Source organism: Glossina fuscipes, unplaced genomic scaffold, assembly GCF_014805625.2.
Source record: "Glossina fuscipes isolate IAEA_lab_2018 unplaced genomic scaffold, Yale_Gfus_2 2, whole genome shotgun sequence".
Lineage (NCBI taxonomy): Eukaryota > Metazoa > Arthropoda > Insecta > Diptera > Glossinidae > Glossina > Glossina fuscipes.
Window position 1 is genome coordinate 26,575,353 of NW_023998416.1, and position 23,859 is coordinate 26,599,211.

The 23,859-nt window shown below is 32.7% G+C and overlaps 1 protein-coding gene across 1 annotated transcript in view; it reads left to right on the forward strand.

Moving 5' to 3' along the window:
- The first annotated feature begins 208 nt into the window (after positions 1–208).
- Positions 209–23,859, forward strand: part of LOC119633004 — a 133,800-nt gene continuing 110,149 nt past the window's right edge. Inside the window, exon 1 of the mRNA XM_038026189.1 lies at positions 209–911. Within this exon, the coding sequence (XP_037882117.1) occupies positions 215–911 (697 nt within the window). The 5' untranslated portion in view covers positions 209–214. The remainder of the gene's footprint in view (positions 912–23,859) is intronic.

The window sequence follows — 23,859 nt, forward strand, 5'->3', positions numbered from 1 at the left end:
CAACAACCATAATAATAACCGCAAAAATGTAAATATGCAAAGTAGTCAGTGTCATACTGTTAAGTACAACGACAACGACAACGACGATAATAATGATAATAATGATCATGATGATGTTGTCGTTGCTGTTTTTGCTAAAAATAATGATAATGACGATCATGATGATGTTGATGTTGATAATAAATGTAAAATAGTTGTAAATAATGTAAGAAAAATGCCACGAATGCATTGTATAAATAATAAGCAGCACAACATGAATATAAATTACAATAACAAAAGCAGTAATCAACGAAACGACATAAGTAAGAGTAACCGTAAGAGTAATAACCATGATAGTAACGGTAATAATGGTAGCTATTGTCTTGGAGCAAGAGATAGCAAGAAAATGACAACATTATTAACATCACCCATCACAGTGACTAAAAACACAACAGCACTACCAACAGCACTACCAACAACAGCACTAAAAACATCAACAGCAACAGCAATAGCAACAGGAAGAGTTATAAGACCGCCAACGAAAATAGAACAAGTTCAATTATGTCAAAATAAAAGAAGAAAAACTAGACGACGAGAAATAGGAAGTGAGGCCGACGCAAAGGAACCAAAATGTTTATATTCCAGGGAGAAATATACAGCAGCAGCAGCAGCAGCAATAACAACAACAACAACAATAGCGGCGACATCGGCAACCATGGTTGAAAGAAAATTTAAATCAGCGACATTTCACTCCCATTTAGCAGCCATGGCAACACCTAGAAAAACTGCTAAAGGCTTATCATCTACACCGTGTACGTTTGTGTGGCGTCATCGTCATTGTTGGTTTAGTATACGATGGCCTCACACACTACATAAGTCGTATGCTGTGATATTTATGGCTATGCTGGTGTTTAGCATATGCCACAAGAGCGGTAAGTTTTTTTTTTTGCTTATTTTTGAAAATTCAAAAAAAAAAATAAAATACATTTCCCATAGGCACCCCCTAAGGTGCGTATATGGACATTTAACGTTGCGGGTGGTGTGTGCTATAAAAATAAAACAAAAAAAAAATTAATAACAAAATGATAAATTTTTAAACAGATAAATAGCAAAATGTCGGATGTGGAAATTTAATGGCATACGTTTTCAATGTGTACATATATATAGCCGTTCAGTTTTTTTTTTTTTTCGCCCAATATTAACAATATTTCTAAACTACTACTAGCACTACTGTCCTGTGGGAAGTTTCTCATTTTCGAAATATTTCTGCACATTTAAGTCGCATTTAAGAGTAGTTTAAAGTGCCATAAAAACTGTAGAGAGCAAAAAAAAAAAAAAAAAAAAAAAATAGAAAAGAAAGAACTAAAAAGAAAACAACTTCTGACAAAACTTGACTTCAGTTATATGTTATAATATTCAAGCTGTCAGACTCTGTAAACATCTTTTCTCCCTTTTGTCCGACTGTTATAGTTAATCTATTATTCAAGCATTTCAAACTTTGACCGAACGACTAAAGTTTTATGAGCAAATTTTCTGTTAAGGTAATTAAAAAGCATTCGTTTTATTATCACTTGCTTTTGAGCGTTCAGTGCATGAGTTGAATAAGTATGCAGACTGCAATACATGCAACAAACAGTCTCTCGTTTTATAATAAAAACGAAATCAAACTTTATGTACTTTCAACCTAACCTGCGAACCTTTTTATGACAACAAATTATCACGTCATCAATGTACTTGAAATGTATTGCATGAATTATCGATTACGTAATTTATTAAGTGATTCGGAAAGAAATTTTGTTTTTGATTTCTTTATAGAATGCAAAAATATGTTATCAACTAGTCTCACGACTTATCATTCATATCAGGATAGCTTCAATTAATGTCTTTGTTTTGGTTTTATCACCTCCCACTGGCCTTCCAGCCAAAATGAAATTTTTATATATCAGTTTTGCGCCTGCAAGTAATTTTTTTCTGAAACCAAGTGAAAACATTTACGCAGAATCTAGCAAAAGAAAAAGACTTTTCGAACAACCTAATATTTAAAAAGAATATTTTGTTTGTCCTTCAAGCCCCCCATGTACTTATGTACTATCAGCAACAACATAACAAACGAAAAGTTAACTCTGTTTATATATTCACTTTTACACCCTTTACCGGATGTTGAGCGATATATTCATTTTGTCAAAACGTTTGCAACGTTCTTCAAAGATCCCAAAAAGTATATATGTATTCTTGATCAGCATCATATTCTGAATCAATTTAAGCACGTCCGTCTGTACGTCCTCATGTATGTTTTAAACTTTCTCTTGGCTGAAAAAGGAAGCTTATCGACTTCAAATTTGCCAGAAATTGTGGCATAGGGAGTTCTTGCAAAATGGTCGAAGTACACGCCTACAGTGCTACGTAAAGCCAAAACAACTCTGGTTTTTAGAACGAATAAAAAATTGTTTTTTTAGTTCATTATTCATAAACTCCAGACTAGGCGATACTGTAATACCTGTAGACGAAAAAAAAAAAAGTTGACCACGATTATCCTATATCCTATAGCGGGTCAAAATAAAATTTTTTTCAACATCTTCATAATGCAAATTCAAAAATCACTTAAAATATACAAATTCTTGACCATTTTCGCAAAAGTTCCACCGTTAGCAAAAAGGAATCGATTACAAATTTTGCAAAAGAGTTTGAAAGGGCGCTAAGCTTTTCAAAGGACACGCCACACATGCCAAATGACACAAAGTTTTATTTTGAAATGAGAAAAAATCAACTGTGCCCACTTCATATTATGGAACATGAAAATTTAGTCCTTCTACTCTTTTCATCTTGTTTAGGATAACGGTGATGGGTAAAACATTCCTTGACGATGGAATATAAATTTCTTACTTGTTAATTTTCCAAAATGGTTTGCGGGAAATTTTATACAACGTTTTGCTATAGATCATAAGTTATAATTTCCGGTTTGGTAGTCGTCGGTTCGTTTGTAGATCTATCAGATCCACTCTTGCAATAAACTTTAATATAGCCCTGATTAATATTTTTCTAGCTGAAAATGCATTTAGTTGTAAGTTTTCGAATACCGTAGTTCTCCTGCAATCACACGCCTCGAACGCAATCAGCTAACTAACCCAGAATATACAGAGCAAGGTGTAGGCTCCTTCCTCAGTCTTGGTGTCCATTTCACATGTACATAATGCAGCTTCTGATGTGGGCTTGTAAAAAGACAAACAGAGTGCATCTTCAAACTTTCATGATCGATATAGACGATAGCAACATAATATAATGCAATAGACTACATAAGAGAAGCATGGAAAATAGATTCAAAGTTAGACCGTTTCGTATGAGATAAGTCCAACGTAAAATCCAATGCGTAGTTATATCGACGCCGTTAGGGCCAGATTTGTTAATACGCGAACACACATTCACTTTATATGTATTGATCGCATTTCCCATCGCGTATCATCTCGCACACATTTTAAGTCAAACCATGAAAAGCCATATGTAAATAACATATCAATCGAACAGTCTTCTCGCTGACAGATGCCATCACTGCTGAGCAAGCAACTGTAACTTGCAAACTAAACATCAAAAGATCATGAATATTGACACGTATCGCCTGAAGGTTGGCCCTATTCAGAAATCATATGTGTTTATCAACCGTGTTGCCATACATGTGTCACATAAGAAACTTATTGAGCGATTGGAATACTTCATCATATTTATTTATTTATTTATTCCACTTATACACGAAACTCAACTAAAACAAATTGGCAGTCGAGTTCAATTGATTCTAAAAGTAACTCTTAAATTAATTGATATTAAAACTTAAGATAAGTACAATAAAACAGAAGGAAAAAAAGACAAAAGAAAAAAAGCATGTACACAACTAGCATAGAGCGACACCCACAACCAGTACAGGACCAAATTGCGATTGAACCCCTAAGCCATCGCAAACATGCATAAGCTTGGCAACCGATAATAGTTAACAACAATTCATTTTCGACTCATCGCGATATTTTAAGGTTAAGAGCTAGTTTAAGTACGACGAGTAATTACGCGCATTAAGCAATGTTGCTTTAATGGACTCTAAAGAGTCCGATAATGAGAATAAGCGATAGACATTATTTATGTTCTTGCAAACAACTCTGAGCGGGTTAAACAGTTCGTAATTATGTCTGCATTGACTAAGCTTTATCAAGATAAAGTGCCTAGAGAAGCGGTTAGGGACATTAAACCCTATCTCACGAAGTAATGCGGGCGAGTCAATTGTACCTGCCTCCTCTACACTCTAGACTCATTGGGGCTGGATGAAAATTGGAGTGATTTTCATTCTTACACCTAATACAAACAATTCGAAGCAAGTAAAGCTCTTCACAGCGATAGTTTGTCAAAGTTCCTATTAAAGCGAAAAAGTTTAACTTTACGTTTATAGGGAGAAAAGCTAAACGACCGTTAATGTAATGTATGGCAATTATTTAATTTATGCACTTAAGGAAAACATAAAATAACTTTTAAGCTATCAACAATAATGCAGTTAATAATATTTATTTATATGAATCCCATATAAGTCCATTGTCATCTTACAAACATGTATAAAAATTTATTTTAATTATTTTATGCATTCAAATAAAAGGAATTTTTTACGCTAACAAGCGGTAATGTTTACTATATATATATATATATATATATACACAACATAACATAGTTTTACTCTTCGTGCCCGGTAAAGGTGTAATGTATTTATAATATTTATCATCTCTTGTTGGTCACAAAACAAACTTTCAAACAGCAACAAAAAATTAGAAATAAAATAAAAAGAATAAACAAATGCACATAACATGTGGAATGAATAGTTGGCACATATGCAAACAAGACCATAAATTGCTAACACAAATTTGCATACACTTGAAATATATAGAAGGAGTTGGGTGTACACGTAAACATTTTTTATATTTCATAAAAAAAATTTCTTTCTTTCCTTTATTTATATTTTCCCCTCTTTTTTTTTTTTAGTGCCTTACAACATACGAAACATTTTCGGTAATAGATTCAATGCAAACCGACATTTATTAAGGATAATTATTTGCATTTATGACCATGTTTTATAACCGGTATTTATATTTATAACGGAATTAAAGTGTACATTAATTCTGCCATTATAATCGCTTCTGTCAAATGGTGCTTAGTATCGAGCACTGTTAGATTTTAATTGTCACGAAAACATTTTGCGTAAGGATTGCCTTGAATACAACTACTATGAGAAAAAAAAAAACTTTGGTTTTTGCAAAGATTTTTAACAATTTTCCCTAGATGAGTGTCTAAGATTCGATTCAAGCCCATCTACATCAAGCCGCTTGTGTTTGTTTAGCGTAATTCAGTGACTCATTAACGTGAATAATATACCATATTTAAGGATTGTTTAAAATGCATTTTTAAGCTTTTTGTTCTGTCAACTTGGATATTATGGTTGCTTGGGTTGAAAATCATTCACTTGGTTAGCTATGAATTTGAAAGAACATTCATACTCTCTCTGCCTTGAGTTTACTAATAATGTTTAATGAGAGAAAAGTTAACCGACAAGGATTTTTATTGTCCTAATTAACATAACGTGCAATAAAACAATCGAAAGCCTATTGAAATGACACAAAAGAGAAAGCTGTTATTTGATTACTCTCTCAATATCACATTAGAAAATTAGCAGATGTATATAAGAAACACTTGATATCCTTTCATATGTCTGCCTATCATCCATAGCGTGAAAGAAAAAGTTTTTCATTTCGATTTCTAAAAAGTAGCAAGTAAGAAAATCATATTCCGTCGTGACCGAATCATTTATATGATTCATCATGACCCTAAAAAAAAAGAAAATGAACTAAATTTTTAATAGTCTACAATACTGAGTAGACGCAGCGCTAAGAGGAAACCCATTCTCAGAATAAAAGTGGAGCCTTTGCAACGTCGAGAAGGAGACGAAGGAGACGCAACAATGTATATATATTCTTGATCACCATTAAATTCTTAATCGATTTAGGCTTTTTCGTTTGTCCATCTGTCCATCTGTATAATGTCGGTTGTGAACATTCTCTCAGCTGTAGAAATGAAGCTATCGTCTTGAAATCTCGCAGAAGCATTGGAAGTTCTTGCATGCGGAAAATGGGCTGAATCGTTTCAAGGAGTCGCCTACAGTACTACATAAAAAATTTATTTTTTCTCATTACTCATAAATTAGAAGCAACTAAATCTAAATAATGTGAATGTATTTTCTATAGGTGATGCTGTAGCATTTGCACAAAAACGAAGAAAATTGACCTCGCCCAACCATAAAAAACCCAAAGAAGTATATAAATTCTTAGCCAATTTCGATCCATCTGCCTGCCTGTTAGTCCGTCCATTTGTTCGCCTGCCCAAGTGTAGCGATTCACATTCTGCCGTTCGCACAAAGTAAGACATCGCCTACAAATATACAAAAGAGTTTAAAAATGGCCCAGAGTCATGAAACGCGCCTACAATGCTCACACATCTATGCAACCAAACCCGACGATTTCTTTGCTTTCCATGTCTTTTGCTCGGTAGTGATAAATTACAACAGATATAATATATATATATATATATATATATTATATAAATTCCTACAAAATTATTCTACAAGAATATAAAAAGTCAGGCATGCCCATCCAATATATTTTTCCTTTTCTTCGCTTTTGTGTAGTATAACGTGGATCGGTATAAATACTTCGATCCCATCCGAATCTGATTTTCTTACTTGCTTGTATTTGCTCTGTATATAAAAAATAACTCATAATTTTGCGTTCACAAGATGCTGTTGTACCTTAAGGTATTTTTAGAATCGTCCTTTTACAAAATAAGTGAAAACACTATAGTGGTGGACACGGACCACTCTTAAGTACAATATGTCACGATACACTCATTTATATAGGGACTTGTCAAAATAAGGCGAACAAATGGCGCGATTTGAACCATTTTCGGCAACGGCCGTCTCTAGCTTAAAATGCAGCAGTGAAACGAATTTAATCACACTCTCCCAAAAAATTGTGGCCTATAAGCTGAACACAAAAAACTAGACAATCACATAACTTTAAACCGATTCAGAAACTAATTCAAAATTGATCCGCATAATGTAAGGTGAGTCTATCTCAACTCTTTCTAGGTATTGTATATGTCCGCACAAACTTCTTATACCCTTATAACACAACTAAGTTAGGTAGGATAGAAGAACCAATATTTGGACATGACTTGGCAACAGCACGCCTACCCTCATCGAGACCTCAAACAACTGACTTCAATTGACCATTGCCATATACTTGTATTTTTGCCTCTCTATTGTCCTTTGTCCTAGTGCAATAAAATGCTTCATCTACGCTTCTGTTACATCTGGGACTACACATTAAGATGATTATGGTAAATCAAAAAATTGTAATAATAGAATATTGAAGATATTTTTCATTTTTATTCAATTAAACTTCTTCTCAATGATTACTTGGATGCAATTCGAAGAGACGTAGAGAAAGAAAGTTTTCTGTACACAAGCATTTAAACTTCATCACTACTCCATTATCACTATTTACAAAATATATATTTTTGTTACATTTAAAAAGAAATTTTTATTTGCAAATCCGTACGATCCGACTATGTAGTTATCTACATAAATATATATATTCGATTCTCTTTGCTTTGAGTATTCAAACATTTCTGGTGTTCTAACTCGAAGTTGTGAATATTTATATTAACCATTAAAGTAACTTTTCAACAAGCTTTGCCAATAACGAAAATGCAAAGCAACAAAAACCACATCAGTCATTGGAAACTAAGTGCGATTCGGTTATTGTTTGTGATTTATCGGGCTTATGTTCTTTGGTGCAAAACTAACAGAATCGAAATTAAGTTCTATTTATTTCTCCTGTATTTCATATGTGGATGACCAGCAACTAGTTTATGCTGGTTATGTCTCTCCATCGATTTTTGTGTACCCTGTCTTACCAGCTGCTTTACCAATGATGATGCTGATATAATCATGTTTTATTGGTCTCGAGGGAGATGGAGAGAGAGGGAAAGAGAAAGAAATAGGGAGAGAGAGAGAGAGAGAGAGAGAACAAAATTTTACGATTTCATATTTCTTTATCGCATACATATACATATATATATGTGTACAAATGGAACTACAAGACTACGTAGGAGGGAATAGGATAAGCATTACATTTTGCGTACACGTATTTTGTAATATATAGCAATATATCGGCATGGCATTTAGATTTTTATTTAGTTATTGTTTTGAATAAATTATTGATTCCGAGTAAACATTAGGTTCAGAAAGAGCAACACCACAATAATAAATGAACATAAGATACGATTATTAGTTTTTTGTTTACATTTTCTTAAATTATTGAAGTTTTACAAATTTCTTATGAGACACATTTCCTTATAAAATGCATTTTATTTATTAATGATTCCATTAAATTTAAATTCCATCAAATTACGCTTAATGCTTTAGCATTTATATGTAAACCAGTTTTTTTGCCCTCATTTTCTAATGTTTATAATAAATAACAGGTGATGGCATTTTTATTATAAAGTGTTTTCAAAACTTGAAAAAGAAAATACATTTTTTTTTTACTGTGAAACTCGTTTTGGTTTACACTAAACTTACTAACCTCGACATCCTTCTCTGTACTTTTATCTCCGTTTTTCTTCAAACCCCTCTTTTTCGTTTTAGCTGCTGCCCGGATCGACTTTTTCCTTTTTTCCTTTTTCTATTTTTCATATTTGCTCTTTTCTTAGAAAAAGTTATTTTCGACCTTTAATTTTCATAAACTTTCCGCTCATCAAAAAACAAAAAGCAAGAATAACAAAATTTTCATGTTTTTATCGATATCTATAAAAGAAAAAAGTATGCTAAGTTCATTACAATCTTCTCGACTTTAAGCAATAATCTTAACAGATATTCTTACGTATTTTTTATTTTTAAGATTTCCAGCCGTATTCGGGTGTTGTGGCCGATCACAAGTTATAAGAGAAAACAATCGGTTCTCTTATCACATATACTTTGTAAGATTGTATCAGGTTTATGGTATTTCGCATCAATAGGCAAAGATCAAATTCTTCGTTATCAGTTTGCCCACCACAAAGACAAAAAAGAAGGCTTGTGACGTGTGAAGTGCGTTCAAGTGAAGTTGTTCAAAATACGGGCGTTACGTCTCCCGGTCCCAACTTTCGTTTCGCCTATTTACCTAGAGTCTAGTGACTCCATCAAAAGATTTTGTTGTTTTTCTCTCTTTACGACAAATGATTTTCTCATGCACAAAGAAAACGAAAAACAAGCGGAACCCGGGCAAAATCTAAAAAATGAAAACTATACAATTTTTTCTTACTTAGGATTCATTGGAAACAATAAAAGGGATCTGCTTATCGTATCATACTCGCCCCTTACGCACTATTTCAGTGTTGTTTGAAAAAAAAAATTTAATTTAGTTACTTTAAGTGACAGCAAATTTCTTTCTTCTTTCTCTCTCTCTCTCTCTCCCCCTCTCTCTTAGTTGATTTTATTTAACGAACATGTCGTCCAGTAATGAATTTGACGATTCCTTTCACTATAATATACTCAAAAAACACGGGCAACATAAAGAATAAATATGAAAGCGAAGACAGGAAATTTTATGTTGATGTAACAAATTCTGTTCGTCAGTTCCTTTGTTAAAGTAGTAGTGCTATTGACATTGCAAAAAAAAAAAATAATAATAATAATAATAATAATAATAAATAAATAAAAGTTTGGACTCCACTTTAAATTCACTTCAACTGGATCTTATCGTTGTAATTGAATCCAAACAAAAACAAGTCCTGTTCTCCTTATATGTTTATCTTCATTAGAGAAACGTAAAGTTGTCTTAGGCATTCGATACCTTGTTGAATGGATTTATCGGTTCACCCGTTTTTTACCGCCATGTCCGTCAAAGAACTCTGTCTGTCTCTCTCAGGGATCTTTGTAAAAATTAAAATTACGTTTATAACATCAACAGAACAGGTATGTTCCGAATAAAGCTCTTTTTCTTAGCATCCTCATATTACTGATATTGTACTTCAACTAAATCTTTGCCGTGTACCGTCATGTTTGCACTGAAGTAACTCTTTACATAGTATAAGTTAAATTGATCGATTCAGTTAATCGGACTTTTATCATTCTTCTATCAACAATCTTAACTATATTAAGCTTTTAATATTAATGCATAGTTTAGGTTCGGCTGACACTAAATAATTCACCAATCTCATGTATTTGTGCACACAAACATACACATTACACTTCAGGTGAACAGGCAGAAGGGCATCCGAAATTCGTTTTAAATATGAATACATTTCTTTTCTTTGTTTGTCTCTTTTTTAATCTTTTTTTGTGTTTTTTTGTTTTTTTTTTTTTTATTTATTTTTTTTTATTTTTGAGTCATTTTACTGTAAAACTTACTTTTATTACTGTTGCCACTCGCTTGTTTGGACTTAAATGTTGAAGCATACAAGCAAGAATATTAGTGTAAATAGAGGCAAAGTAATCATGTTCAACTGCCTGCAATAACAAGTTTAACTTAATTCATAAAAAGGAAGTACAAAATGAAAAATAAATGAAATTTTTTTTTGTCGAATTTTTTATATTTTAAAATGAAATCACATAAAGTTAAAATACATTGAGTGAAAAATTCATAAAATGTTGCAGACGTCTGATTGTCATATTTTTTGCTGTCAAATGAAAGTAATGTGCTTAACGAAAACTTAGAGTAGAAAACTTGGCTTTTTCATAACAAATAACAAGGAAAAAAAAAAAAAAAAAAATAGCGGAAAAAATTTATTTTTTATTGTAACAAATTTGACGTTATTAAAATACTAAAGGAAGCAAGGTTGAAAGTCATTATGTCTCGTGTGACAGTTATGACAAAAGTCGAACGGAACTTAATACAAAGAGGAATGGATCGATTTCGCTATCTTCGATTGCTCAGGAGCAAGCAATCTTTGATGTATAGTGCATAGTGTGCGTCTTAAAAAAATTTTTATATCCATATAATCTGTTATTATATAATATCATCTAAGAGAGATTATATGCATGTAAATGATATTCTTTTCCAAGATGGGCCATTTACACAAACACAACTCACACCTTAATGAATGATAAAACTTTGATTATTTGTTACAATCGGTCCACCGTGCACGTGAAACCAAACACCAATGTTTAGCCTAAAGAAAACAAAACAGACGTCATTGTTGATTGAAATAATAATTTTTTAAAACCATTCCTCTAAATACTATCATTACATATATATGTATATATATATATAGACAGTCCAATTCCTTTCTTTACTTACATACATGTATAATAATATAATAATAATACAAAAATAATATATACATACATATATGTATATATATATTTATATATAGTTTTTGAGCTGCTATTGAGACAAGTTGGTTTAGCTCATGGATTTTGTACAAAGTCTTTTGTTTTGCTTTCCTCTTACCTTCCAAGACCATAAAGCCTATTACTTCTCTTATATCTCTTTTCGTTGTCAACAATCTTTTCTTTGTTCGTTTTTAGAACTCTTAGTAATACAGTCATGATCAACAACTATCGGCTCCAGTTACAGTTAACAGCAAATCTATAAAGATATTTATTGTCGATCGATTGCCGACTGACTTTTCACTTCTCGCCACGTCACTGTTCAAACAAGACAAGGGTTCTCTTCGTTGCATTATCTTTGAATCCTCTTCAATTTATTTTTTTTGCGATTTACTAAAATGCAGCCACAAAAATTCTTTTTTAGACCAGTTATAAGAAGAAATAATGATGAAGGTAATAACAAGCGTGACAGGGTCTTAAAGCTTAGCGATTCAGCATCAAAGAAATTAATGTAATATATCAATATATAAAGCCAGCCATAATAATAAAAGGACAGATTAGAAGAAAAAGAAAATGGACTCAGAATTAAATTTAAAAATACCGAACTAAGATTGCAATAAATTAGTTTTCACCGCAGTAAAAACATAAAGCTTCCAAGGCTATTTAAATGAAATGAATGAAAGCGATAGATACACTATCCATAGCATATCTATAGCATTATATATTATCATCAAGCGATCAAATTGTTTCTTGCGAAGATTCCGCTTCATGAAGCGAATCGTTGAAGCTTTTAGATAAGAGCGACAAAGGGAAGGATCAGCGTTACCGATCGTTTAGGCTTTTATTTGGAAATTACATTCATATACGAGTTTCAATGTCTTTGCCGTCTCGTCAGTTAGCTGATACTTCGCTCTCTAATAGATTAACTTACGCCAACGTCACAATCCGTAAGATAATTTAAAGTGTATAGGGCCTGTGTGAAGGACAAAAATTGGGCACTATTAGGCACTATCATCAATGACGTACGGTTATCAACATTTTCTTCATCAACCAAGTGAAGGAGCAAATGATTGCACACTCCATCGAATTATGCACCTCAAACCCTATTTACACCCTATCCTCATTGATCGACGGAAATTTCAGACAAATTTCAATTTTCTGCATCATTTTTTTTTTTTCTTGCTTTTTCCAAAAGCCAACAATCAGCAGCCAGCAGAGTACAACTGCTTATTGAACCAGTATTAGTATACAATTTATAGTTTATTCTCCAGCATCATTTTGTCGTCATCGTTGTCAGGTTTTTAAATTCTTTGTAAATTAAATATAGTTTAAAATGATAAAATTAAAATTTAAAAAAAAAAAAATTCTATTTAAACAGCAATTATTGCACAAAGTAAGTTATACGAGATAATCTAGTGAACGCTTAGCAGATTGCAATGCGAGTAGGTGTTTATCGGCTTAAACATATATGTTTTGCTTGCATTGAGATATATAAACAATTTGGGCGACGATTTTAATAATGCACTTACACTTAAGAATGAGTTAGGCCACATTTGTTTGCTATAAATGTGTTCTATATAACATGAAGTTTGTCGTAGAAAAGAAAACAAATTGTATGCAGACCATAGGAACATACTTGTACATACATACATTATAAATCAAAAAAACTTTGGGCATATCATACGTATTGGTTCTTGTAAACAATGTTCCGGTATACTAAAATATGTTTCTCGTTGAACGAGATGGTAGTAAAATGAATGGACAATACAAACAAAAAATATATATTAAAATTTTAGAGAAAATATGTTCGGCTTAAAACGAATCATTTGCCACTCGTCGTTTGCATGGATTTATTATAAGAAATATTGCTGAAGAGTAGATCTAAAACAAACTGTGAGTAGACTTAAGTAAATATTTTTATGGTTTGGTTGGAATATCCCGGCCCGGAAATGCATGCTCAAGTGCTCTCTTTCCATTTTTCGAATTTTAAACGGACTCATACGCATTGATGACAGAGGGACAAATAAAAAGATCAACAAAGAAACGAGCAATCGATCGTATGGGAGAGGAGTTGCAAACGCCTCTATAGGTAGCTGCTTAAGAAGACAGTTAGAAGCAGCAGAAAAGATGTTTAATAAACAAGTCACTAATTCGCTTTATAATCCTACGTTAATGAAGAGAACACATGCATTCTTCTAAGATTTATTGAGAAAGCACGCGGATAAATAGTTCTGGGGCGTAGAAATGCACACGGGTAGGTGAATAAGTTGTTATGGAATTAGGAGAATACATGCACGCCGTACAAAAGAACAGGGTTCCTTGGCAAAATAAACTCACAGTTTACCGGCAGTGAAGAATACAGAGGAAGAAGCAGACAGAGAGGTACGGTGACAGAAAAACAAACGTCCATTGCCAAATATATTCACAATCTAATGCTACTCATCTATATGGGGACGAAGAGATAGATCAACAGATAGAGAGACGAGTCTGAATACGGCGACAGAGAGAGTTACGGATAAAAGAAGAAATGAAAGATGGACGTACAACTGAACTCCATACGGTCCTGCAGACGGAAAGATAAAGGCACCGCTTGACGAAGAAATGAATCAATAAATAGACGAATAACTGAATACAAAGACGTACGCAAACGTGAGCTTATATAGAGGAAGAGGGAGAGACAGGGAGTGAGAGAGAGAGAGAGAGAGAGGAAGACCGAGAGAAGCTTGAGCAAACAAAGAAATGAATCAACCGATAGATGGACAGCCAACCAAATTGATGGGTAGTGAAGTAAATGTGCATTCGAAGAGTCGAAGCCAAGGTCTATATAAACGGAATCGTGGTCATGTAAATATTCATGAATTATTCAGTTTATGCAAATCAAGCAAATAGGCGGACGAGCAATCAACCAATTGACAGAAAAGCGAACGAACATGTGGTGTACATACGCATATGTAGGCAAGCATATGAAATGGTTTGGCCCTAAACGATCAACGCGCAGCTAATCTTAGTATAATCAATTTTTTGTCACTGAAAAATATGGTGACTGTACATGGCTACATACGAGCAACAGCGAGCAGGCAAATAGGTAAACGATAGGCTAAATCAAGTGAAAAATTCATGTTGATATAAAATTCATGTTTACAGAGGGTTTCCTAGAATTTACACATGCGCAGCTTGTACAGCTTCCAAACAGGATAATAAAATTAATATATCATTTTCATGCATAACAACAATCACCTATATATATATATATATATATATATATATATATATATGTGTGTGCTGTGAACCGAGAGTATGTATAAAAACAAAAACCGAAACTAATTGATTTAATGCATCAACAGTCGATTGAATATTTTTTGTAATTCTATTAAAACCTGTTCGAATACATGTCCGGCTGTGAAAATAATAGCAACAACAAATAAAAGAAAAAAGAAAATAGTTCAAAAGGAGCAAGTAGTACCGAAATTAGATTAAATTCATGAAAAAATTTAGGTCAATGAGGCTTCAGGTAAGGCTGCAGGCTTACGTAACATCAAATTTGTGAACGAATATGTCAATATGTACGTGTGTGCCCACGGGGTATACATTTGTGTGCTTATTTACATGTCTCCATGTATGCTGACAAGTATCCGTCTGCGCTGCAATACCCTTTAGCCTAAAGTATCTCACATTTTGCATTAAATTTAAACACTAACCAATCCTTGGCGCTAATATCAAAGCAAGAAGAATTCGTTATATAAATACTCACTTTTACACGTACATGCATACATATATGTATTTAAATTTTTGTTGGAAGCCAACAATGTTCTAAAAAGGAAAAAAAAAAAAAAAACAATAGTTTTGTGGCAGCATTCACTTAAGCCTGAATACACACAAGCCTCAACACAAACCGAAAGTTTGCAATGGAATGCAAAGGCTTTCACGCATATGTGTGGGTGTAAGCTGCAGATTTTTTTTTTTTTTGCTTGCATGTGCGTGTCAGATATACATATATATATATATATATATGTAGAAGAAGATTTCTACGTAAATCGTTATTATACGTAAGCCAATGGTGTTCTCTACTCTGTAAATTTTGCCAAAGACTTTCTACATACATTTCGTAAGCTTCAGTTTTCATTTCATTTCATGAATTCATATTTTTCTCTCTCTTCTTTCTTCGTTGCTTTCAGTTTTCCTTCTCACGTCATTGGCTTTGTTGGTATTGTTATAATTTGTTAGAAAAGTTTGTCGTTAGTGGAATTGGGATAAAATAAGCACTTAACTGTGGCTCTATAGGTAGAGGTAGATATATATATATATATAGGGATGTATCTATATATTTCCATGAATACTCTTCATTTAAGTAAGTTTTGCATCTGCAAACGAGGTAAAGCAAAGTTTTGGTAGATTTTCTTACTTCTTTCAACGACCTCAACTTTAAACATAATTTACATTTAGATAACAAAACAAGCAAAAGTGAAGATACGGTGCATTATTTGGTTTGGAACGGCACGTTTGTTTATTTATGCTTCTGAAGGGTATTGTGTCTAAACTGTTTTTCCATTTCATTTGTTTAAAAATCGCTAAACGCAACATTAATTCGATAATTAAGTTACGTTTAAAATCATTATCATTTTAAATAATGTTAGGAAAAATTTTCAAAGAAATAAGCGGTTAGTTGCACTTATCAACTTCATTATATTCTCTTAAATTTAAGTAAAAAAATTGCTTTTTTAAAAGTTTTTACCAAAAAAAAAAAAAAATAAATTCTTTACGTATTTATAATAACGAAATGGTTAGTTTAGTGCATTTCTTTTGCTTTACAAAGAAAACTGTGAAAAAATATTCATAAACCGTAGTATACCGCATGACCGACCTCAAACCAATGAAAGGAAATGGGGACGAAAGAGTCAGAAAAGTTTCAAGTAGGATATAAAACCAAAATTGATGAGAGAACTTAAGCCAATTAGTTTTATCGCCATCAAAAACTATATACGTATGTGTGCGCGCAGAGATATTCAACAAATTTGTCGTAAGTGAGCAATTTAAAAAGTTAAAGTTTGGTTAAGAATATATTTTCTGTTTTCAACTTAAACTATAAAATATTTACTATATTCCCTAACTGAATTTGGGTTAAGGTAAAATTTATTTATTTCTTCATTGCCTTCTTGTAAAATTCGGGCATTAACGTGAAATACCTTTGAAGCGTTTATGTTCTTCATAAGTAAGTACGAGACGTTCTTGTCGCATATCTCTATTCTCCATTCATCTATTCCTTATTTGTTTTTATGCAATTCGCAGAAAAGCGGATATAGAGTTGACGTCGATAGCACGGGGTCTTCATTTATTTCATGAAATCAATGCTATTGCGTTCAAAAGCTGATTACATTTGCTTTTCTCCGATTATCATGGGATGATAGGTTGCGGGCGTAATTGCGAATATGTGAAGAAGCACTTGTTTGTTTACTTATTCATCTCTGACCACAATTACACATTCAGTCATATTAATCAATACTCTTACGTCTAAAGATCTTAAATTACATGATTATAGAGAAGATCATCCAAGCTAAGCAAAGGTAATATTTTTCAGTTTCAAAGTAGACAAATTTCTGCTTAGGGTATATTTAGGCTTAAAGTATTAAAAACGTCAAGATAATTGGAATTCCAACATAAGTCTATTAACAAGATATGTAAGTAACAACACTGCCGTTCTAAGATACGAACTGACGATCACCGACTGACTGGCAGTCGCGAGTTTATCCACTAGACTATGCGGTAGGTAGGTAAATGCTTGCCAGCTCTAGGCAGGGACCTGCTCTGGTTTTCCAAAGTCAACTCATATTGTTTCGCAATCGGTCTCTTTCACTCATTGAACTCCATCTAACTTACGGCTATTCTAGGATCTCAAAAAATCGATTCAAGTACATCGACTTAATTCAATTGGAGTAATAAATACGAATTGAAAAATACACTTTTTTTTTTTGAGTAATAATTGAAGAAGTACATCTCATTAGTTATTGATTATTGGTATGATGTTTGGCACAAATCGATTATGCAGCTGCCAAACCAGAAAAATAACTGCTCGTGTGTATAAACTAGCGATTTAAAGGGTAATAGCTTCTTGTGTGCGCTAAAAATTGGGTCATTTTCAGAAATTTATATAAAAGAAAATTTATTTAAATATTTATTAACATTCGGTTTTTGCTCACGTAACTACGAGTCTTAAAGCACATAAAAAACAAAAATAAAAAAATTCTGTTTCATATTTTTTAACTTAAAATCTAGGCATGGCAATCCTCGAAAAGCAGTACTTTTTTTTTTTTAAACCCAATGTCACAACATTTCATTTAGAACAACAAGAAACAAAGAACAAAATTTTTGAAAATATGACTGAGTGTCTAACAAGCAAATATGAATGAAAAAAATTTATTTTATATAAAATTTTTTACTTGAAATTTCGATAATGGAACACATGCTAACGGATGAAAAATTTCAAATATATTTATTTGAATTTGAATTGATAATAATATTAAATAAAAGCTCGACAATAAGTGCCGAATGGAATAAAAGTGAAAATGCAATTATGTTATGCAACGTACCGAACGGAATAATACTATTTCATTTTATACGCGTGCATTTTCACCTGATTTAATCCAGTAGACGTTTTCATTATTTGATTGATTCACATTGGGTATTGGGTTATTGGGTATATAAGCATCTTGCCCGAGTTAAATATTTTAAACCTTTAAATAGAAAATATTTAAGACAAATAAAACAAGGAAAAAAATTATTCCATGTAAAATTTATTTCAGGTAACGCGTGGTACGTTTTCGGTACACGAGCATATATTTTCAAAACAATAACTCTAATCAATAAGGATATAGCTTTTCATTTCTAAGAGTAGTAAGGATTATTTGCGTTTCTATTTTTATGAGATTTGAGCGCACTCGTACGTGGCACATAGGTGGTAAGAGATAGAAAAAATATAAAAAGCTTGTGGATTTGAGCCAAGCCAAGACAATTCTTAAAAGAGATTTATTTTTATGCTACGCATATATATAATTCTGTTGGTGCGATACTGTCGAATCACTACTTAAATTTGCTACGGATTACATTCACCCTTTCACTGCGTACATTACAAGAACAACGATACCTTAAACTCAAATGAGCCTTCAGAGCTTCCTTGTAGTAATAAGTTTCATCTGATATAATATAAAAAAAGGCATAGTTTCTCTATCATTTTGGTGTGATTATATAAAAGAACGGGCAACTATTTTTCGACTGCACATACTGCCTGAACTATCCTTATGCAATCGTATTTTTGCCTCATTAGGTTTTCAGGATAATTAAAGGAACCTCTTAGAGCTCTTCAACCTCGTAACCGTCTATTGCGCGATTATCAAATAAAGCAACTCTATCGTGCAGCGAATAATTCCACGCATTCATTCATTTTAAATTCGTGCACTCACTGGTTATTCGCATCGAATAGTCATTTTCTTCTTTCCTAAAACGCAACTGTTCAAAAAATGTTCAACGTTGTTATAATGGCTTCACAGTCAGCATTTTCTCTCAGCCTTTCTTTAATTAGAACTTTTGTTTAATCAATTGGTTTCAAACATTCAGTTTTAATCGTGTCAATAGCTACGCAGATGTTTCAGAGTTTCATAACACAAAACTATTCCATATCCACCCGTATAGCCGGACGACCGCAGCACAGTAACCGTATTCGTTACGGGTAGCAGTGACATAACTTGCAAGCTTACATCAATAGGACGTGGAGATTTTGCGTTCCATATTGCATTCGTTTTCGTGTACACGCATACATTCGCTGTAGTAAGCGCACTTTCTTATTCCATTTAATGGTCGCATTGCAAAGACGCAATAGCTTTTGAATATGATAGTTCAGTTTGTCGCCAATCGAGTACGTTTGTTGTTGCCTTTTGCAGCAATCTTAATTGACGGTGCTCGACTCAAATCGATCGGTATTTTCCGCTTAGGTTTATGGTGCTCGAACATCGAGTCCATGTATCAAAGAGTGAGTTTACGGCAATATATAGAGTACGTATTTATTTCGCAATCGAGTGAAAAGCATCTTGATTATAACGTTGCTGCCGAATTGCTTACACAAAAGTGTAATATTGTTACGAAATACATATATTTGATAAAATTAATAAGTATAGAGACTACGTAATCTCATTATCGACGGAAATGCCAAAATGTTGGGAAAAGCAAATAATTATTTTCAATGCTTCTCTTTTCAGATGCCATAAATTAAAACGGTATTATGAACAAGAAATTAAAAAAAAAAAAAAAAAAAAAAAAAAAAACATTTTAGAAAAGTATTAAAAGAAGAATTGAAGGATTACAAAAATATAATTAAAAGAAAAATAAAAAAAAAAAAATAATGTAAATGAAAATTAATTCACTTGTATTATTGTTTTGCCTATTTAATTATTTACTTTGTTCTTCTTATTTGCAATTATTTTGCTTTATATTGTTATTCGCACAAACGCAAAAGTTTGTGAAATTCGTTGAAATGCGTAAATCGATTCGACAGCAGTCGAGTTATATAAACTCACAACACGATACTATCGAGAATGACTGTCGTCGGCTCGACTACGTAGTTGATGCTCCTACTCGAATAAACACAATTAAGCATCAAGCATCATGTTCGTTCTTGTGTAACTTCGCATATCGATTATGTAACGAAAATTTTATCTACGATTCCCGTTAAATCTCTTACATCTTCACACAGTTCACAGATAAGAAGCACAATATCCTTTCTCTCTATCTTAGGCAATGAACATTTCGGTGTCAGTGGGTGACAAACCAATTTCATCCATCACTGACGAAACTTAGAATATGTTCAACAACCTGATCAACATTTCTATGATTATAGATTGGCTTCTATCTAATGTTTACATAGGGCTCTTTAAAAAACAAAGCAAGAACTTTACATTCATGAAACGCCGACAATCGATTGCTGACATACGCATCGTTATGTTTGTAAATACAACTTTTTTATTTATTGGTATTTCCTTTAGCATCAAGTTCGTTGTTGATAATTTTTCTGTTTAGTTACATAAAATATACCAACACTGCAGTCATCAAGCCGTGGCAGTAAGTCGAAATGAAATAATTGAAAAATAAACTTGTATAACTTAAATGTGCAACCGTCTGGAAAATCCGTTTTCTTATTAGTTCGCAACAAGCATATAAACAGACTCGCAATTTTCTAACAACAGTGTTAGTTAGTCAAAAAGGCAAACAAGCCTTTGTGCAACGTTTAGGATTAAACAGAAAGCTAGTATATCTGGTTTAAGTACCTATGACATGAAAACTATGAGAAATAACATGTAAAGTAAAAACGTTGTGGTTGGCCACGATCCATCTACACTACTTCGATTAAAACAATTATTCATATATCGACTTTTCAAACTAAAACATTAGATAGGAAGTGATCGAAAATATGGTTCGGTCTAAACAATTTCCAACAGTGCTTTTCCTTGTGCCAAATCAGGTCGATGCAACAACAATTTTGAATAGAAAAATTCGAAAAATTCTCGCCCAGAACGTTGAACACAAGAATAATAGATTTTGGAAATATTTTGATCAGCGACATCTACTGGTGAAAATTATAAAGTAATGCGAAGAGCCGATGTACGCAACGATTAGATTCGGTGTTTTTGACCTTTCTGTATAGGAAATAATAATTTTCCATTTACTATTATTGAGTTATGCAAACGTTAACCATTGCACGCTCAAAAGTGCATTTTCGATATCTCATTACCTTTATTGTTTGATTTGACGAAGACCATCAAACACTTTTACTACCTTATGGTGACTTTGCCCTACCAAAGCTTTAAGAGAACGGATTGCAAGACTTACTGGACAAAAACTTAGTTCAAAATCGTAAAGAACTTTCGAAGAGCCTAGCAGCAGATTCATCAACTGTTTGTAGATATCGAGGTGCGATGTGAAAGATTCAACAGGGGGGATAATGGCTGCAACACGAAATGGCTGAAAATGCCAATTCGAACACTTTTAGCCTCGTGGTGTCAATCCTTGCCAGGCAAAAGAAGAAAAGCTGTCTGTAATGTACATACGCTTTTCTTGCCAGCGAGCTTGCCAGCGCTGTTATTGCTAATATCTGCGCCATTTCAACACCATATTTCCCAAATTGTAATTTTGCTGATTTTTAATTTCCGCATAGTTTTTTTCATTCCTTTTCAAAGATTTTATTTTTTTGTTATTCTTGTTCTTTCAGTTATAACACGCAATATATATATATATATGACGCAAATAAAAATAAAAATTCATGCATTAATTCAACAGTGCATTCTTCCTTTTAAAAATTTCCTTTTATTCAGCTGCGATGCCTGCAATTGAAGTTGCGGTTCCTTAGCCCTCGCCTTTGACGAGGCAGAATAATAAAAGGAATAAATTTCAAAAAAAATATTAAATTCTTTACACGACAATCCCAAGCTCGAAAAGTCATCCGCATCGACACCGAAACAGAATATTCATGGCCAGAACGTTTTGCTCTGCATATGGTGGCATCAACAAGATATGCTGTATTACGAGCGATTTGAAAGTTTTGTCCAGCATACTCGCCAGACATACGCACTTCCGATTACTTCTTGTTCAGATCGATGTTGCAGGGCGTGGCAGGCAAGCTATTTCGAAATGTTGAAAAAACACGAAAATAGGTCGATAATTTAATCGCTGCCAACCCAATAACGGAGAGAAGGGAAAAGGTTGTAGAAAATCATGAAAATATTTTGATTGACATATAATGGGCCAATGCTTGGCAGTAAATGCCATTTTCAAGTTACATGCATGGAAAACGTTAGATGGAGAACGGACGGTCAAACTTAGATCGATTCAGAAAGTGATTTCGAATCGAATAATATAATAAATGTTGGATCTTTTTCAAGCCTTCATAGTTGCTGCAGACATCCGCACAAACTTAGAATACCCTTGTACCACAAACAAAAATAGAAAGCAGTAAATCTGTAGAACTACAAGCGCGATACTCGATAGGTAGGGAGCTCTTTAGAAATTAAATAAAAAAAATTGCTTTAAATAGAGCAGTGAATCTTAAAATTGTTAAATTTTCTATTGAATTATGAATATAGTAAATGAACTATGGTAAAGTAACGGAGCTTATTCGAAAAATTAGCGGTCAATTATTCTTTTGAATTGAAAAAATTAGCAAAGTAAAGATAAATTAATAGAATAAACCAGAAAGGAATTAAATCTTAACGTTCTAAACAAAACTTTAATTTTATATTCGCTTGAATTAGGCAATAGTGCCTAATGTTAATGGAGACGATTTTTATTTAATTTTTTTTTTCATTTTTTTTTTTTTATTTTACACCACTTATGAGCTCCGTCTCTAAATTTGTACATCTTCTTCATTTTATATTTTATGCGTTCGTTTTTAGATCACCTGCTAACAATTGCGACAAGTTTAATATTGCACTTATGTTGACCGTACCATGTTTTATATTTATTTCGTTATTTTAAAAATTGCTCTTAAAAAAATTCCCATAAAGTTTGCAAAAAAAAAAATTTTGTTTAAACTTTTCCTCTTCTTACGGTTGCAATAACGAAAACACATTGACCCAAAACCGTTTGCTTACCGTTCTACAACCGCTATAAATGCATTTTATTAAAATTTTTTTAAACATTTTTACAAAGCAAACTGAAATAAAAAAAAAAAAAAAGAAATAAAAATCGAAACTTAATATGTTGAGGTATGTTGTTGTGTAAAATAAAAGTTCTATATATAAACTTTATTTCATTTATTTATATATGTGCAGTTCTTTTTTTTTTCCAACAACTTCAATAGTAGTAAAATAACACGAAAGAAAAAAAAAACTTCTAAGAAAATCGTATTCAGCTTTGGTAGGCTTTTATATCCACTACGTCTATCGTGAAAGAGCAAAAAAAAAAAAAAAGTCGAAGATATTGAACCATGATAATCCATAATACTGGTTAGGCTTGATTGATTTTTTGTGCTATAAGATCTCTCCTGATATATATATAAATATAAATATTTACTTTTGGGTATTGGGCTTATAGATTATGGGCAAGAAGCAAAGAGCACTGAAAGCAGAGATGTCCTCAGATTATGTTATGCTGCAAACATGTGCTTGGATCGATTTACTCTTTTTTCACTCTCGTAACGCGCAATGAAGCTTCCAAAATTTTCGTCAAATTTGAAAGCGACACCTTAGTATTTGGCAAAGAGAGAATTTTTATTAAATACGGACGGATGGACAGACTTGATAAAATCGATTCAGAACTTGATGTTGACCTAGGACATATACATATTGCAGGCTCGATGAAAAATCCTTCTCGAGTGTGACAAACGTTTCGACAAAACGTGTATGCCAGCACGCGTTAATGGTGCGAATATTAAGTTATTTAACACTTAAGATTGAATCTCTTTAATGTCGATCATTTGAATTTAAATAAATATGTTTGAAAACTAAACT